General features: G+C 44.9%; 1 protein-coding gene across 1 annotated transcript; it reads right to left on the bottom strand.

Annotated features, from left to right (window-relative positions):
• Positions 1 to 10708: 10708 nt before the first annotated feature.
• Positions 10709 to 19972, bottom strand: LOC129831731 (stonustoxin subunit beta-like). Its single transcript, XM_055895131.1, has 3 exons — positions 19905 to 19972; positions 14214 to 14325; positions 10709 to 14115 (listed from the first exon to the last, which is right to left on the bottom strand). Exons 2-3 carry the CDS (start codon positions 14311 to 14313, stop codon positions 12308 to 12310), a joined length of 1908 nt encoding a protein of 635 aa, XP_055751106.1. The 5' UTR covers positions 14314 to 14325; positions 19905 to 19972; the 3' UTR covers positions 10709 to 12307.
• Positions 19973 to 20028: the final 56 nt, after the last annotated feature.

Genomic DNA, 20028 nt, shown 5'->3' with positions numbered 1-20028 from the left:
ATATTTATTAAAGCAAAGACGAACACGAAAAACACTTGGAAAATTACAAAAAACAACAAACGACGCAGACCGACCTGAACATAAGAACTTACATATACACGAAGAACGCACAAACAGGTACAGACTACACAAACGAACGAAACAGTCCCGTGTGGTAGACACAGACACAGGAACAATCACCCACAAACAGTGAGAACAGCCTCCCTTAATATGGTTCTCAATCAGAGGAAACGTCAAACACCTGCCTCTAATTGAGAACCATATCAGGCAACACATTTAACCCAACATAGAAACACATAACATAGAATGCCCACCCCAACTCACGCCCTGACCAACCAAACACATACAAAAACAAGGAAAACAGGTCAGGAACGTGACATCCAGAGAGACATCAGGAATTGTAACATACTCTGTTTCACGGAATCATGGCTCTCTCCGGATATACTGTCTTTGTCCATACAGCCAGCTGAGTTCTCAGTCCATCTCTCTCCTGATATACTGTCCCTGTCCATACAGCCAGCTGAGTTCTCAGTCCATCTCTCTCCTGATAAACTGTCCCTGTCCATACAGCCAGCTGGGTTCTCAGTTCAACGTGCAGACAGGAATAAAGAACTCTCTCCGGGAAGAAGAAAGGCTGGGGGTGTATGCTTCATGATTAACTACTCAATCAAATTTCAATCAAATGTATTTATAAAGCCCTTTTTAACATCAGCCGATGTCACAAACTGCTATACAGAAACCCCGCCTAAAACCCCAAACAGGAAGCAATGCAGATGTAGAAGCACATGGTGTGATTGTGACAACATACAAAAATTCAAGTTCTTTTGTTTACTCAACCTAGAATACCTCACAATCAAATTCTCTTCGGTTATAGTCACAGCCGTGTATATTCCCCCTCAAGCCGATTCCATGACGGCCCTCAAGGAACTACACTGGACTATATGCAAACTGGAAACCACATATCCTGAGGCCGCATTTATTGTAGCTGGAGATCTTTTACTGTTAGATTTGTGTGTATTGTTGTGAATTGTTAGATACTACTGCACTGTTGGAGCAAGGAACACAAGCATTTCTCTACACACACAATAACATCTGCTAAATATGTGTATTGACCAATCACATCTGCTAAATATGTGCATGTGACCAATAACATTTGATTTGAACTTTTGTTTCCATTCACTGATTGCTATAATATTCTGCAAAATTCACTCGAGCTCCGTAGACTGGTCTGCCCTGGCTGTCTGACCCTGCTGGGACACCGTCACCACCCTGCTGGGACACCATCACCACCCTGCTGGGACACCTGTCACCACCCTGCTGGGACACCTGTCACCACCCTGCTGGGACACCGTCACCACCCTGCTGGGACACCGTCACCACCCTGCTGGGACACCGTCACCACCCTGCTGGGACACCTGTCACCACCCTGCTGGGACACCGTCACCACCCTGCTGGGACACCTGTCACCACCCTGCTGGGACACCTGTCACCATCTGATCCTGCTGGGACACCTGTCACCATCTGATCCTGCTAATTCATTCATAGCTAGTTCATTCTCTACAGACAGAACTTCAGTCGAGAGGAGATGTAACGTTACTGTAGCTAACGTTACATGGCAGTTACACTACTAGCTCAGCACTTTAAAGAAATACTTTTTCTGTGAAGTCAAACAGCAGTTACCTTTACCTTTTTCACAGACATTATTTTAACAGTTTTGGAAACGTTACAGTGTTTTCTATCCACATCTACTAATTATATGCATATCCTAGCTTCTGGTCCTAAGTAGCAGGCAGTTTAATTTGGGCACGCTTTTCATCCAAAATTCCAAATGCTGCCCCCATCCTAGTGAAGTCAACAAGTGACAACAATAAGGAATCATAGAAATAAATAAAGAACTAGTAATTTGAGCTTGTTTACATGGAAACATGGGAGAGATGTTCCACCCATGTTAGACCTGGTCAGTCTATGTCATGGAAAGAGCAGGTCTTCATGTGTTATGTACTCAGTGTATATAGATTGTGGTTGATAGAGCTGGGCACGTTCCAGTGTATATAGATACTCGGCCAGACTAGTGTCTAGGGGTTGATTTGGTACTAGGCCAGACTAGTGTCTAGGGGTTGATTTGGTACCTGCCCAGACTAGTGTCTAGGGGTTGATTTGGTACTAGGCCAGACTAGTGTCTAGGGGTTGATTTGGTACCTGCCCAGACTAGTGTCTAGGGGTTGATTTGGTACTAGGCCAGACTAGTGTCTAGGGGTTGATTTGGTACTAGGCCAGACTAGTGTCTAGGGGTTGATGTGGTACTAGGCCAGACTAGTGTCTAGGGGTTGATTTGGTACTAGGCCAGACTAGTGTCTAGGGGTTGATTTGGTACTAGGCCAGACTAGTGTCTAGGGGTTGATTTGGTACTAGGCCAGACTAGTGTCTAGGGGTTGATTTGGTACTAGGCCAGACTAGTGTATAGGGGTTGATTTGGTACCTGCCCAGACTAGTGTCTAGGGGTTGATGTGGTACTAGGCCAGACTAGTGTCTAGGGGTTGATTTGGTACCTGCCCAGACTAGTGTCTAGGGGTTGATTTGGTACTAGGCCAGACTAGTGTCTAGGGGTTGATTTGGTACTAGGCCAGACTAGTGTCTAGGGGTTGATTTGGTACTAGACCAGACTAGTGTCTAGGGGTTGATTCGGTACTAGACAAGACTAGTGTCTAGGGGTTGATTTGGTACTAGGCCAGACTAGTGTCTAGGGTTGATTTGGTACTAGACCAGACTAGTGTCTAGGGGTTGATTTGGTACTAGACCAGACTAGTGTCTAGGGGTTGATTCGGTACTAGACAAGACTAATGTCTAGGGGTTGATTTGGTACTAGGCCAGACTAGTGTCTAGGGGTTGATTTGGTACTAGGCCAGACTAGTGTCTAGGGGTTGATTTGGTACTAGGCCAGAATAGTGTCTAGGGGTTGATTTGGTACTAGGCCAGACTAGTGTCTAGGGGTTGATTTGGTACTAGGCCAGACTAGTGTCTAGGGGTTGATTTGGTACTAGGCCAGACTAGTGTCTAGGGGTTGATTTGGTACTAGGCCAGACTAGTGTCTAGGGATGATTTGGTACTAGGCCAGACTAGTGTCTAGGGGTTGATTTGGTACTAGGCCAGACTAGTGTCTAGGGGTTGATTTGGTACTAGGCCAGGCTAGTGTCTAGGGGTTGATTTGGTACTAGGCCAGACTAGTGTCTAGGGGTTGATGTGGTACTAGGCCAGACTAGTGTATAGGGGTTGATTTGGTACTAGGCCAGACTAGTGTCTAGGTGTTGATTTGGTACTAGGCCAGACTAGTGTCTAGGGTTGATTTGGTACTAGGCCAGACTAGTGTCTAGGGGTTGATTTGGTACTAGGCCAGACTAGTGTCTAGGGGTTGATTTGGTACTAGGCCAGACTAGTGTATAGGGGTTGATTTGGTACTAGGCCAGACTAGTGTCTAGGGTTGATTTGGTACTAGGCCAGACTAGTGTCTAGGGGTTGATTTGGTACTAGGCCAGACTAGTGTATAGGGGTTGATTTGGTACTAGGCCAGACTAGTGTCTAGGGGTTGATTTGGTACTAGGCCAGACTAGTGTCTAGGGTTGATTTGGTACTAGGCCAGACTAGTGTCTAGGGGTTGATTTGGTACTAGGCCAGACTAGTGTCTAGGGTTGATTTGGTACTAGGTCAGACTAGTGTCTAGGGGTTGATTTGGTACTAGGCCAGACTAGTGTCTAGGGGTTGATTTGGTACTAGGCCAGACTAGTGTCTAGGGGTTGATTTGGTACCTGCCCAGACTAGTGTTTAGGGGTTGATTTGGTACTAGGCCAGACTAGTGTCTAGGGGTTGATTTGGTACTAGGCCAGACTAGTGTCTAGGGGTTGATTTGGTACGAGGCCAGACTAGTGTCTAGGGGTTGATTTGGTACTAGGCCAGACAAGTGTCTAGGGGTTGATGTGGTAGTAGGCCAGACTACTGTCTAGGGGTTGATTTGGTACTAGGCCAGACTAGTATCTAGGGGTTGATTTGGTACTAGGCCAGACTAGTGTCTAGGGGTTGATTTGGTACTAGGCCAGACTAGTGTCTAGAAGTTTATTTGGTACTAGGCCAGACTAGTGTCTATGGGTTGATTTGGTACTAGGCCAGACTAGTGTCTAGGGGTTGATTTAGTACTAGGCCAGACTAGTGTCTAGGGGTTGATTTGGTACTAGGCCAGACTAGTATCTAGGGGTTGATTTGGTACTAGGACAGACTAGTGTCTAGAAGTTGATTTGGTACTAGGCCAGACTAGTGTATAGGGGTTGATTTGGTACTAGGCCAGACTAGTGTCTAGGGGTTGATTTGGTACTAGGCCAGACTAGTGTCTAGGGTTGATTTGGTACTAGGCCAGACTAGTGTCTAGGGGTTGATTTGGTACTAGGCCAGACTAGTGTCTAGGGTTGATTTGGTACTAGGCCAGACTAGTGTCTAGGAGTTGATTTGGTACTAGGCCAGACTAGTGTCTAGGGGTTGATTTGGTACTAGGCCAGACTAGTGTCTAGGGGTTGATTTGGTACTAGGCCAGACTAGTGTATAGGGGTTGATTTGGTACTAGGCCAGACTAGTGTCTAGGGGTTGATTTGGTACTAGGCCAGACACTTGAGGCATATTACTCTGAGCCCTGATAGTCATGCTGTGTTCTCAAGGTATATGTCTCCCTCCAGTGGTGAAAACAGAGTAGGACAACAACCACCCGAGCCACTGCCTGTTCACCCTGCTACCATCTAGAACGACACGTCCTCCCTCCAGTGGTGAAAACAGAGTACTGCAGGGTTATTATAGACTGATGACACGTCCTCCCTCTAGTGGTGAAAACAGAGAACTGCAGGGTTATTATAGACTGATGACACGTCCTCCCTCTAGTGGTGAAAACAGAGAACTGCAGGGTTATTATAGACTGATGACACGTCCTCCCTCTAGTGGTGAAAACAGAGAACTGCAGGGTTATTATAGACTGATGACACGTCCTCCCTCTAGTGGTGAAAACAGAGAACTGCAGGGTTATTATAGACTGATGACACGTCCTCCCTCTAGTGGTGAAAACAGAGAACTGCAGGGTTATTATAGACTGATGACACGTCCTCCCTCTAGTGGTGAAAACAGAGAACTGCAGGGTTATTATAGACTGATGACACGTCCTCTCTCTAGTGGTGAAAACAGAGAACTGCAGGGTTATTATAGACTGATGACACGTCCTCCCTCCAGTGGTGAAAACAGAGAACTGCAGGGTTATTATAGACTGATGACACGTCCTCCCTCTAGTGGTGAAAACAGAGAACTGCAGGGTTATTATAGACTGATGACACGTCCTCCCTCCAGTGGTGAAAACAGAGAACTGCAGGGTTATTATAGACTGATGACATGTCCTCCCTCCAGTGGTGAAAACAGAGAACTGCAGGGTTATTATAGACTGATGACACGTCCTCCCTCTAGTGGTGAAAACAGAGAACTGCAGGGTTATTATAGACTGATGACACGTCCTCCCTCTAGTGGTGAAAACAGAGAACTGCAGGGTTATTATAGACTGATGACACGTCCTCCCTCTAGTGGTGAAAACAGAGAACTGCAGGGTTATTATAGACTGATGACACGTCCTCCCTCTAGTGGTGAAAACAGAGAACTGCAGGGTTATTATAGACTGATGACACGTCCTCCCTCCAGTGGTGAAAACAGAGAACTGCAGGGTTATTATAGACTAATGACACGTCCTCCCTCTAGTGGTGAAAACAGAGAACTGCAGGGTTATTATAGACTGATGACACGTCCTCCCTCTAGTGGTGAAAACAGAGTACTGCAGGGTTATTATAGACTGATGACACGTCCTCCCTCTAGTGGTGTAAACAGAGAACTGCAGGGTTATTATAGACTGATGACACGTCCTCCCTCTAGTGGTGAAAACAGAGAACTGCAGGGTTATTATAGACTGATGACACGTCCTCCCTCTAGTGGTGTAAACAGAGAACTGCAGGGTTATTATAGACTGATGACACGTCCTCCCTCTAGTGGTGAAAACAGACTACTGCAGGGTTATTATAGACTGATGACACGTCCTCCCTCTAGTGGTGAAAACAGAGAACTGCAGGGTTATTATAGACTGATGACACGTCCTCCCTCTAGTGGTGAAAACAGAGTACTGCAGGGTTATTATAGACTGATGACACGTCCTCCCTCTACTGGTGAAAACAGAGAACTGCAGGGTTATTATAGACTGATGACACGTCCTCCCCCTAGTGGTGAAAACAGAGAACTGCAGGGTTAATGATTTCACATTCATTATCTCTGTAATTTACATATTATTGAATGTGTTAGTTTGGAACAGGTGGAACAGGTGGAATAGGTGGAACAGGGGGGACATGGAAAAAAAGACAACAGCAATGAAAGTTTTGTTGATTTATTAGTTATAATATAACATTATTTTGCATCACTTTTTAGGCTAATTATTATTTTGAAGCAGTTGGTTCCCTCTGTCTTAAAGGTACAGTAACATGCAACACATATGGTTCCCTCTGTCTTAAAGGTACAGTAACATGCAACACATATGGTTCCCTCTGTCTTAAAGGTACAGTAACATGCAACACATATGGTTCCCTCTGTCTTAAAGGTACAGTAACATGCAACACATATGGTTCCCTCTGTCTTAAAGGTACAGTAACATGCAACACATATGGTTCCCTCTGTCTTAAAGGTACAGTAACATGCAACACATATGGTTCCCTCTGTCTTAAAGGTACAGTAACATGCAACACATATGGTTCCCTCTGTCCCAAAACATCTGGGGAGAACAGTAGAACAGTAGAGGACATCCCATAACAACGGGGGAGAACAGGAGAACAATAGAACAGTAGAGGACATCCCAAAACAACTGGGGAGAACAGTAGAACAGTAGAACAGTAGAGGACATCCCATAACAACTGGGGAGAACAGTAGAACAGTAGAGGACATCCCATAACAACTGGGGAGAACAGTAGAACAGTAGTGGACATCCCATAACAACTGGGGAGAACAGGAGAACAATAGAACAGTAGAGGACATCCCATAACAACTGGGGAGAACAGTAGAACAGTAGAACAGTAGTGGACATCCCATAACAACTGGGGAGAACAGTAGAACAGTAGAACAGTAGAGGACATCCCATAACAACTGTGGAGAACAGTAGAACAGTAGAACAGTGGAGGACATCCCATAACAACTGTGGAGAACAGTAGAACAGTAGAACAGTAGAGGACATCCCATAACAACTGGGGAGAACAGTAGAACAGTAGAGGACATCCCATAACAACTGGGGAGAACAGTAGAACAGTAGAACAGTGGAGGACATCCCATAACAACTGGGGAGAACAGTAGAAGAGTAGAGGACATCCCATAACAACTGGGGAGAACAGTAGAACAGTAGAGGACATCCCATAACAACTGGGGAGAACAGTAGAACAGTAGAGGACATCCCATAACAACTGGGGAGAACAGTAGAACAGTAGAACAGTAGAGGACATCCCATAACAACTGGGGAGAACAGTAGAACAGTAGAACAGTAGAGGACATCCCATAACAACTGGGGAGAACAGTAGAACAGTAGAGGACATTCCATAACAACTGGGGAGAACAGTAGAACAGTAGAACAGTAGAGGACATCCCATAACAACTGGGGAGAACAGTAGAACAGTAGAACAGTAGAACAGTAGAACAGTAGAACAGTAGAGGACATCCCATAACAACTGGGGAGAACAGTAGAACAGTAGAACAGTAGAACAGTATAACAGTAGAACAGTAGAACAGTAGAACAGTAAAGGACATCCCATAACAACTGGGGAGAACAGTAGAACAGTAGAGGACATCCCATAACAACTGGGGAGAACAGTAGAACAGTAGAACAGTAGAGGACATCCCATAACAACTGGGGAGAACAGTAGAACAGTAGAGGACATCCCATAACAACAGGGGAGAACAGTAAAACAGTAGAACAGTAGAGGACATCCCATAACAACTGGGGAGAACAGTAGAACAGTAGAACAGTAGAACAGTAGAACAGTAGAGGACATCCCATAACAACTGGGGAGAACAGTAGAACAGTAGAACAGTAGGGGACATCCCATAACAACTGGGGAGAACAGTAGAACAGTAGAACAGTAGAACAGTAGAACAGTAGAGGACATCCCAAAACAACTGGGGAGAACAGTAGAACAGTAGAGGACATCCCATAACAAGTGGCGAGAACAGTAGAACAGTAGAACAGTGGAGGACATCCCATAACAACTGGGGAGAACAGTAGAACAGTAGAGGACATCCCATAACAACTGGGGAGAACAGTAGAACAGTAGAACAGTAGAGGACATCCCATAACAACTGGGGAGAACAGTAGAACAGTAGAGGACATCCTATAACAACTGGGGAGAACAGTAGAACAGTAGAACAGTAGAACAGTAGAGGACATCCCATAACAACTGGGGAGAACAGTAGAACAGTAGAACAGTAGAGGACATCCCATAACAACTGGGGAGAACAGTAGAACAGTAGAACAGTGGAGGACATCCCATAACAACTGGGGAGAACAGTAGAACAGTAGTACAGTAGAGGACATCCCATAACAACTGGGGAGAACAGTAGAACAGTAGAGGACATCCCATAACAACTGGGGAGAACAGTAGAACAGTAGAACAGTGGAGGACATCCCATAACAACTGGGGAGAACAGTAGAACAGTAGAACAGTAGAGGACATCCCATAACAACTGGGGAGAACAGTAGAACAGTAGAGGACATCCCATAACAACTGGGGAGAACAGTAGAACAGTAGAACAGTAGAGGACATCCCATAACAACTGGGGAGAACAGTAGAACAGTAGAACAGTGGAGGACATCCCATAACAACTGGGGAGAACAGTAGAACAGTAGAACAGTAGAGGACATCCCATAACATCTGGGGAGAACAGTAGAACAGTAGAACAGTAGAGGACATCCCATAACAACTGTGGAGAACAGTAGAACAGTAGAACAGTAGAACAGTAGAACAGTAGAACAGTAGACAGTGGAGGACATACCATAACAACTGGGGAGAACAGTAGAACAGTAGAACAGTAGAGGACATCCCATAACAACTGGGGAGAACAGTAGAACAGTAGAACAGTAGAGGACATCCCATAACAACTTTGGGAGAACAGTAGAACAGTAGAACAGTGGAGGACATCCCATAACAACTGGGGAGAACAGTAGAACAGTAGAACAGTAGAGGACATCCCATAACATCTGGGGAGAACAGTAGAACAGTAGAACACTAGAGGACATCCCATAACAACTGTGGAGAACAGTAGAACAGTAGAACAGTGGAGGACATCCCATAACAACTGGGGAGAACAGTAGAACAGTAGAACAGTAGAGGACATCCCATAACAACTGGGGAGAACAGTAGAACAGTAGAACAGTAGAGGACATCCCATAACAACTGGGGAGAACAGTAGAACAGTAGAACAGTGGAGGACATCCCATAACAACTGGGGAGAACAGTAGAACAGTAGTACAGTAGAGGAAATCCCATAACAACTGGGGAGAACAGGAGAACAGTAGAACAGTAGAGGACATCCCATAACAACTGGGGAGAACAGTAGAACAGTAGAACAGTAGAGGACATCCCATAACAACTGGGGAGAACAGTAGAACAGTAGAACAGTAGAACAGTAGAGGACATTCCATAACAACTGGGGAGAACAGTAGAACAGTAGAACAGTGGAGGACATCCCATAACAACTGGGGAGAACAGTAGAACAGTAGAACAGTAGAGGACATCCCATAACAACTGGGGAGAACAGTAGAACAGTAGAACAGTGGAGGACATCCCATAACAACTGGGGAGAACAGTAGAACAGTAGAACAGTAGAGGACATCCCATAACAACTGGGGAGAACAGTAGAACAGTAGAACAGTGGAGGACATCCCATAACAACTGGGGAGAACAGTAGAACAGTAGAGGACATCCCAAAACAACTGGGGAGAACAGTAGAACAGTAGAACAGTAGAACAGTAGAGGACATCCCATAACAACTGGGGAGAACAGTAGAACAGTAGAACAGTAGAGGACATCCCATAACAACTGGGGAGAACAGTAGAACAGTAGAACAGTGGAGGACATCCCATAACAACTGGGGAGAACAGTAGAACAGTAGAACAGTAGAGGACATCCCATAACATCTGGGGAGAACAGTAGAACAGTAGAACAGTAGAGGACATCCCATAACAACTGTGGAGAACAGTAGAACAGTAGAACAGTGGAGGACATCCCATAACAACTGGGGAGAACAGTAGAACAGTAGAACAGTAGAGGACATCCCATAACAACTGGGGAGAACAGTAGAACAGTAGAACAGTAGAGGACATCCCATAACAACTGGGGAGAACAGTAGAACAGTAGAACAGTAGAGGACATCCCATAACAACTGTGGAGAACAGTAGAACAGTAGAACAGTGGAACAGTGGAGGACATCCCATAACAACTGGGGAGAACAGTAGAACAGTAGAACAGTGGAGGACATCCCATAACAACTGGGGAGAACAGTAGAACAGTAGAACAGTAGAGGACATCCCATAACAACTGGGGAGAACAGTAGAACAGTAGAACAGTGGAGGACATCCCATAACAACTGTGGAGAACAGTAGAACAGTAGAACAGTAGACGACATCCCATAACAACTGGGGAGAACAGTAGAACAGTAGAACAGTGGAGGACATCCCATAACAACTGGGGAGAACAGTAGAACAGTAGAACAGTGGAGGACATCCCATAACAACTGGGGAGAACAGTAGAACAGTGGAGGACATCCCATAACAACTGGGGAGAACAGTAGAACAGTAGAACAGTGGAGGACATCCCATAACAACTGGGGAGAACAGTAGAACAGTAGAACAGTGGAGGACATCCCATAACAACTGGGGAGAACAGTAGAACAGTAGAACAGTAGTGGACATCCCATAACAACTGGGGAGAACAGTAGAACAGTAGAACAGTAGAGGACATCCCATAACAACTGGGGAGAACAGGAGAACAATAGAACAGTAGTGGACATCCCATAACAACTGGGGAGAACAGTAGAACAGTAGAACAGTGGAGGACATCCCATAACAACTGGGGAGAACAGTAGAACAGTAGAACAGTGGAGGACATCCCATAACAACTGGGGAGAACAGTAGAACAGTAGAACAGTAGAACAGTAGAGGACATCCCATAACAACTGGGGAGAACAGTAGAACAGTAGAACAGTAGAACAGTAGAACAGTAGAACAGTAGAACAGTAGAGGACATCCCATAACAACTGGGGAGAACAGTAGAACAGTAGAACAGTAGAACAGTAGAACAGTAGAGGACATCCCATAACAACTGGGGAGAACAGTAGAACAGTAGAACAGTAGAGGACATCCCATAACAACTGGGGAGAACAGTAGAACAGTAGAACAGTAGAACAGGTAAACAGTAGAACAGTAGAACAGTAGAAGGAAACTAAAGGAAATGAGGGCCAATAGCCTTGAGACGGTCAAAAGCAGAGAGGTCTTGTCTCTGCATTATGGACACCAAGAAGATAACAAGATGAGGTTGACCTGCTAAATAAAGAAACACAATCTGTCTGTATTCAACCAATCAGGTCGTTGAGGGAACATGAGCTCTCCATTTTCAACAAGGTCTTGAAAAACCTCTTCATACTCCCCATATCTGCATCCCAGAACATCTTCTCAAACTGAGGATGGTCATCACCATCATCACCATCATCATTGTCACCATCATCATCATCATCATCACCATCATCATGGTCTGTAAACGCTGACAGATTGAACTTGAAGTGAACTGGAATGTCCTCAGTGTTCATATGTTTAAAGAGTTGCCTTCCATCTGCATGTGTCAACAGGTTCACCATCTTACATCTCTTCATTTCTTTACAATCTTTAGAGTCTAGATCCCTAAACTCAGCCGCATCGCACACAGAGCACAGAGCATTGACCCCGATCTGGTCCAAATCTATTGATTTACACTTACATTTTTATCATAGATAATGGTGAGGGAGAAGGGGATCTGGAATCCATCCTGGTAATTGATTTCATATATCATTGTAGATACCTCGTCATTTTGAGGTAGCTTGAAACGGAACCCATTCTCCCACTGAACTCCCAGGATGTAGTTGATCATCAGAGCCATTACCTGGTCTTTGTCTCCCACCAGATAGATTGTCCTCCTGGTCCTGGAACTCTGCTCTCCAAACCTGACCCTGACTAGTTTATTCACCGGCTGTATCGTTTCTTGTTTCCAAAGAAAAATGGAAATCCAAATACCTTTAACAGAACAACACAAACATCTTCAACCATTAAAAGAGTGGCGGACGGCAAGGTTCTGATGATGTCACTAACCTCGCTGTCTGGACCAAGGCCTGCTGAACACACGGCTCTGTATTTGAACTTGTACCCTGTACTGGGAAGCAGTCCAGACACTGTGTAGGCTGTGTGGGATTCAGACGTCTTCTCGCTGCTCCATTCATCTTTCTCATCAATACAGTATTCAATCAGGTAGTGGGTGACGTCATGGGCTCCCCTATCAAGAGGGAACAACTCCAGCGTCACACTGTTGTGAGTTCTGTCACGTGCTGTGGGCTTCTCAGGTTTAGATGGAGGCTCGAAACGCTCGTTTCTTTTGGATCCGTTCTCATAAAGGTAAATGCTGGCTCCTTCTTGTTCCTTGTTGGGAATGGAGGCCAAGAGGAAACGTGTTTGTGTGTTTTCTTTGTTAGCTTCTGCAAAATCTTTGAAAAGTCCAGCTTGCTTGTCCATGTCATCAAATATGTTGTCAGAGTGGTACCATCTTGTCAAATCAGGTTTAACTGGAACTAAGGTTTGTGTGTTCTCAGAGGGGGAATCCAAAGCTGACAGAATAGGGTCCTCACACCCCAGAGAGGTGAAAGTGAAACATACAACACGCTTCACCTTTGAGTTCAAGACCTCTTTGTCAAGTTCGCTCTTCGATGTGACTATCTTGGTGGAACAGGTCTGACTGTAGTCCTCCGTAATCATGCTTAGGAATCGATCAACCACATTGATCTCTCTCTCGATGCGATCCATACATTCACTGAGGATGTTGCTGTTGAAACGGAACTCTTGCTGCTTTTTCAAGAAGTCGGACAACACCCTCTCTTCCTTTTCTCCCCCTCTAATAGACGGAAGGAGGTCCGCCAAAGTAGTCTTCAAATACTCTGTGGAACACAGTTTTTTGAAAGTTTTCACTTTGGCATCAATTTCCTTGAAGTATTTTACTGGCTTGCTTCTTATTGCATCATTGCATCTCATCTCCAGCTCACTGAGGTATTCCAGCGCAGTATGCCATTGGTCAACTAAGCTTCCACTGATCTGACAAACCATCTGGGCTGCAGTGGGGTCCAAGGCTTTTAACGGAAGTAGATTGACTTGCACAGGAACCCCCTCACCTACCTTCTGAGGCAAGGTTTTGTAGGTGTCCATGGCATCTTGAAAAGATACAGGATTGTTTTCCAGGAGAACGTCCCCATGGAATCTACAAGAGAACTTGTCAGCTTTAGTTTTAGAAGTGTTCTTCATGTCTAAATCACTCTCACCTTCAATAGAAACATCAGGAACCATATTAAACATCACTTTCAAGTGTCCCTCAATGTCTTGACGGTCCTCTTCACTTGAGACCTCACGATCAAACACAAAGAAAGCATTTGCTCCATAAAGTATACCTGTGACCACATGTGTAGCTATGCCTTCCCTAAAAACCTCCTTGTACTTTATGTGTTCCTGCCCAAGATGGTTCATGGCCAGTTGACAGTTTTTCTTCGTAGTGCTGTAACAAAGTGTGACTCTCGCCTGATTCTGAGACTCTTTAACATCTTTCAAATACTTAGCTGATCCCTCAACCTTAACCAGCCCTGCCAAAAAGCTTGCTTTGAGAGAGCCGTTCACATTTAACAGAGAGTATTTGTCAGCTGTAGAGTCAGATGTGATTACTTTGAAGTCGGTGAAAGGCTCGTCTGTTGTAATGATGTGCTTTCTGAGTGGTTCCTCGTTCCACAGCGTCAGGCCTGTAATCAGAGGAAACAAACCAAACACTAACAGTTACTTAATTGTGTGTGGGTATGACTGACTGACTGACTGACTGAGTAGTGAGCAAGTGTGCTACCTGGAATGAGGTAGTCATTGCGACAGTCATACAGCATTCCCAGGGAGAAGGGCCGTCCCAGTGCTGCCAGACTCAATGTTCGGTTTGAGCAAAGATCCATAGTAGGAAGTCACTGGTGGTCAGAATAAAGCAAACAGAATAACTTGATGCATCACTGATAGTCAGAATAAAACAAACAGAATAACATGATGCATCACTGGTGGTCAGAATAAAACAAACAGAATAACATGATGCATCACTGCTTGAGTTCAATCACCTCCTGAAAATATTGATATAAATTAAATTAAAAAACAGTTGTCTATTGGCCACAATGTGTCATCACATTAATCACTGTTTCCCTGGAAACAATCACTAAGGAGTCATTCATTATCATGAATTTATGCGGATATAGTAGAGGTCCTCGCTATATGCTATTGCTATATGAGCCATGTTACAATTCCCACCAACTGAGTTAAGCCTATTGGTGTGATGCGTATGGCGTGTATTGCTCAGAGAAGAGAATTTGTTTAACAAGATAGGTATCAAAATTATTGGCACCCTGTGGTGCTGTCAGGGGCCAACCCACCTACCACACCCTCACCAGCACCAGCACCACTTGCAGTCAGCCTGGAACGCGCCCACTGGCTTTAAAATTAACACAGGCTGACTTCAATCAGCTCGTTAATTAAAGCTAAGCATACATTATACAAGGACTAAAACCTTTACATCATTGGACCACATTATGTGAATTGTCAGCATACTTTTCCTGTATCACAACCGGCCGTGATTGGGTGTCCCGTAGGGTGGTGCACAATTGACATCAGCTGATGCAAGAGGGGTTTTATAAATACATTTGATTGATTTGGCCCAGCGTCGTCCGGGTTTGGCTGGTGTAGGCCGTCATTATGAATAAGAATTTGATCATAATTATACAATACACTTATGTTTTGTTCGAAAATGTGCATATTTAGAGCTGCAAACCGTGGTTATACATGTAGCAACATTTCCCCAGAATGTCCGGAGATATTTTGGACACTCACCTAATCTGACCAAAGAACTCATCATAAACTTTACTAAAAAATACATGTTGTACAGCAAATGAAAGATACACTGGTTCTTAATAACTTCTTGCCACTATAGGGGGTGCTGTTTCGCATTAGCATAATTTGCTCTACAGATTAAACTGCCTAGTACTCAATTCTTGCTCGTACAATATGCATATTATTGTTATTATTGGATAGAAAACACTCTCTAGTTTCTATAACCGTTGGAATTATGTCTCTGAGTGGAACAGAACTCATTCTACAGCACTTTTCCTGACAGGGAGTGAGATTTCAGAAATCTTGGCCTCTGGTCCCAGGTCAGTTTTTAAGTCCCTGTTAATCCTATGAGGATACAAACACTGCCTACGCCTTCCTCTAGATGTCAGTAAGTGGTGACAATTTGAATGGAGTCGATTGCGCAATCAGGGCCTGTATAAAAGGCCAAAGACCGGAAGGAGCTTCCTTTTGTTCCCTGCGCTCGACGCACGATGGACGTCGGACTGGTCTCTTTCCAAGCCTTGGTTTAGCCAGTAATATATCGCCGGTCATGTTTTTACTCGTTATAGGTGTTAAAGACATCATAAGGTAGTTAAATGTAAATGTTAAATGTAATGACTTCCGTAGGTTGAGTTCCATTTTGGAACTTGATGCTTAACCCATGCCGAGAATAGATGAGATAATTGAAAGACTGGGAAATGCCCGGTTCATCAGTACACTTGACTTAACCAAGGGGTATTGGCAGGTTCCTCTGAACCCTGCAGCTCGTGAGAAGACGGCATTCTCCAGATTGGCCTGTTCCAATATGTGCGATATATGTTATATGTTTGTAGTTTTTCAACTCAGCCCCCATTGAAGATACAGGGTGATATTGGTCATGTTTCACCTTCCAAGGCTTCCACTAGATGTCAACAGTATTTACAACCTGTTTTGAGGATTCTACTCTAAAGGAGGGGCTCATAAGGGCTCTATGAGTGAGTGGTCTGGCAGAGTGCCTCGGTCTGGCGCGCTCACGTGAAAGGTAGCTACGTTCCACTTCATTTGTACAGACAAAGGAATTGTCCGGTTGGAACATTAAATGAATAGAGATCCTGGTCATGGTACTACAGTATGTTGTTACAGCGTAATCAAAGTACAATCAGAGATCTCCTGTATTCTTATGGCCTATTTGTAACCTGGAGTCACACCTTTCCAGTACTCCTCACCCCGCCCCAAACTCCACCCTTAACACAGTTACCAACAATCGAAATGGACATAGTTTTCATCAAGCCAGCTTCTGTGTTTTTGGTGGATGGCCAGTGTTTAAAAGCAGTCAAATGCATTCGTTTAGCTGACATGGAGGTTTATTCATTGTTTAATTATTGAAGACTCCTTTCTCTTCTCTGTGCTGGAGTCCTTAAAGAATTTCAAAAGAAGCCTTCCATTTCCAGACTATTTGCAATGACCCCCCCCCCCTCCCCCTCTTTACACCGCTGCTACTCTCTGTTGTTATCATCTACGCATAGTCACTTTAATAACTCCACCTACATATTGTACATATGTACATATTACCTCAACTAACCGGGGCCTCTGCACATTGACTCTGTACCGGTACCCCCTGTATATAGCCTCCACACTAACTCTGTACCGTAACACCCTGTATATAGCCTCCACATTGACTCTGTACCGTAATACCCTGTATATAGCCTCCACATTGACTCTGTACCGATACCCCCTGTATATAGCCTCCACATTGACTCTGTACCGGTACCCCCGGTATATAGTCTCCACATTGACTCTGTACCGGTACCCCCTGTATATAGCCTCCACATTGACTCTGTACCGGTACCCCCTGTATATAGCCTCCACATTGACTCTGTACCGGTACCTCCTGTATATAGCCTCCACATTGACTCTGTACCGTAACACCCTGAATATAGCCTCCACATTGACTGTACAGGTACCCCTGTATATAGCCTCCACATTGACTCTGTACCGATACCCCCTGTATATAGCCTCCACATTGACTCTGTACCAGTACCCCCCTGTACATAGTCTCCACATTGACTCTGTACCGTAACACCCTGTATATAGCCTCCACATTGACTCTGTACCGGTACACCCTGTATATAGCCTCCACATTGACTCTGTACCAGTACCCCCCTGTATATAGCCTCCACATTGACTCTGTACTGGTACCCCCTGTATATAGTCTCCACATCAACTCTGTACCGTAATACCCTGTATATAGCCTCCACATTGACTCTGTACCGTAATACCCTGTATATAGCCTCCACATTGACTCTGTACCGTAATACCCTGTATATAGCCTCCACATTGACTCTGTACCGGTACCCCCTGTATATAGCCTCCACATTGACTCTGTACCGTAACACCCTGAATATAGCCTCCACATTGACTGTACAGGTACCCCTGTATATAGTCTATTGTTATTTCACTGAGATAGAAGCTGTTTTTCAGTCTCTCGGTCCCAGCTTTGATGCACCTGTACTGACCTCGCCTTCTGGATGATAGCGGGGTGAACAGGCAGTGGCTCGGGTGGTTGTTGTCCTTGATGATCTTTTTGGCCTTCCTGTGACATCGGGTGGTGTAGGTGTCCTGGAGGGCAGGTAGTTTGCCCCCGGTGATGCGTTGTGCAGACCTCACTACCCTCTGGAGAGCCTTACGGTTGTGGGCGGAGCAGTTGCCGTACCAGGCAGTGATACAGCCCGACAGGATGCTCTCGATTGTGCATCTGTAAAAGTTTGTGAGTGTTTTTTGGTGACAAGCCGAATTTCTTCAGCCTCCTGAGGTTGAAGAGGCGCTGCTGCGCCTTCTTCACCACACTGACTGTGTGCGTGGACCATTTCAGTTTGTCCGTGATGTGTACGCAGAGGAACTTGAAACTTTCCACCTTCTCCACTACTGAGCCGTCGATGTGGATAGGGGGGTGCTCCCTCTGCTGTTTCCTGAAGTCCACGATCATCTCCTTTGTTTTGTTGACGTTGAGTGTGAGGTTATTTTCCTGACACCACACTCCGAGGGCCCTCACCTCCTCCCTGTAGGCCGTCTCGTCGTTGTTGGTACTCAAGCCTACCACTTACGGGTGTGGAATTAAATAAATAAATGGATTTAATAAAGGTATCACTAGTCACTTTAAATAACGCCACTTTATATAATGTTTACAAACCCTACATCACTCATCCCAAATGTATATACTGTACTCTATACCATCTACTGCATCTTGTCTATGCCGCACGGCCATCACTCATCCATATATTTATATGTCGGAACTAGAAGCACAAGCATTTCGCTAAACCATGTGTTTGTGACAAATATAATTTGATTTGGAAATGTTAGGATTATTTTGCTCTTCACTCGCAGCTACTTAGTAACCTAGGTCTACTCCCTACCGGTCACTTAGTAGCCTAGGTCTACTCCCTACCGGTCACTTAGTAGCCTAGGTCTACTCCCTACCCGTCACTTAGTAACCTAGGTCTACTCCCTACCCGTCACTTAGTAACCTAGGTCTACTCCCGACCCGTCACTTAGTAACCTAGGTCTACTCCCTACCCGTCACTTAGTAACCTAGGTCTACTCCCGACCCGTCACTTAGTAACCTAGGTCTACTCCCGACCCGTCACTTAGTAACCTAGGTCTACTCCCTACCCGTCACTTAGTAACCTAGGTCTACTCCCGACCCGTCACTTAGTAACCTAGGTCTACTCCCGACCCGTCACTTAGTAGCCTAGGTCTACTCCCTACCCGTCACTTAGTAACCTAGGTCTACTCCCGACCCGTCACTTAGTAACCTAGGTCTACTCCCGACCCGTCACTTAGTAGCCTAGGTCTACTCCCTACCCGTCACTTAGTAGCCTAGGTCTACTCCCTACCGGTCACTTAGTAACCTAGGTCTACTCCCTACCGGTCACTTAGTAGCCTAGGTCTACTCCCTACCCGTCACTTAGTAGCCTAGGTCTACTCCCTACCCGTCACTTAGTAACCTAGGTCTACTCCCTACCGGTCACTTAGTAGGTAGGACTACTCCCTACCGGTCACTTAGTACAACACAATATTTTCCTAATATTAAAAACAGTCTAATGCATTCCTAAATTCAATCGCTTTTGCCGACATGTTGAGGTTTATCGATTGTTTAAATATTCAAAGCTCCCTTTGTTATTTAGTTTTATAACTAAAATGCTTTAATGTATTTAGTTTGGCAATAAGTAAGCTACAGCTACAGTAAACAGGACTCTGAGGACTAATATTGTGATGTGTAACCATGTAAATAATATCATTAAAGATAATATTGTGATATGTAACCATGTATATAATATCATTAAAGATAATTTTGTGACGTGATGTGTATTTTCTGTTTTCATTCTTCTTTCAGGCAGCCGAGGGTACAGAGTCGGCACAGGATGCCCACTCGATAAAGAGGCTTCCGAAGGGTGCAGTGGAGCCCTCGACCACTCATCAACTAGCGTTTGAGATCGACTCGATTGACTCGTGAACGAGCGTATCGGGTGATAAGTGTTCTGTTTGAGATTCAGCCGATATTTAAAATACAACTTTAGCACCTTTCCTTCTCATCATTTTGACTACAGAAGGTAGAAACCCCCTGTTTTCACATGTAGACACTGGTACGGTCCTGGAGATAACATGAGGTTAGAAAGGATCAATTTGAACTTACCTCTGCTCCAGTTTTGACTTCGTTCTGCAGTCAGTAGAATGGAGAAGGAGAGAGAGAGGAGAGGTGTGTTCAGGTCTTATAGTGGAACAGCCCAGCAGTCTCCTCCCATCTCACCACTGCAGTC

The sequence above is a fragment of the Salvelinus fontinalis genome, chromosome 33 (assembly GCF_029448725.1).
Source record: "Salvelinus fontinalis isolate EN_2023a chromosome 33, ASM2944872v1, whole genome shotgun sequence".
NCBI lineage: Eukaryota > Metazoa > Chordata > Actinopteri > Salmoniformes > Salmonidae > Salvelinus > Salvelinus fontinalis.
The sequence above is the reverse complement of the archived record's forward strand: the minus strand, read 5'-3'. Positions and strand labels throughout refer to the sequence as shown.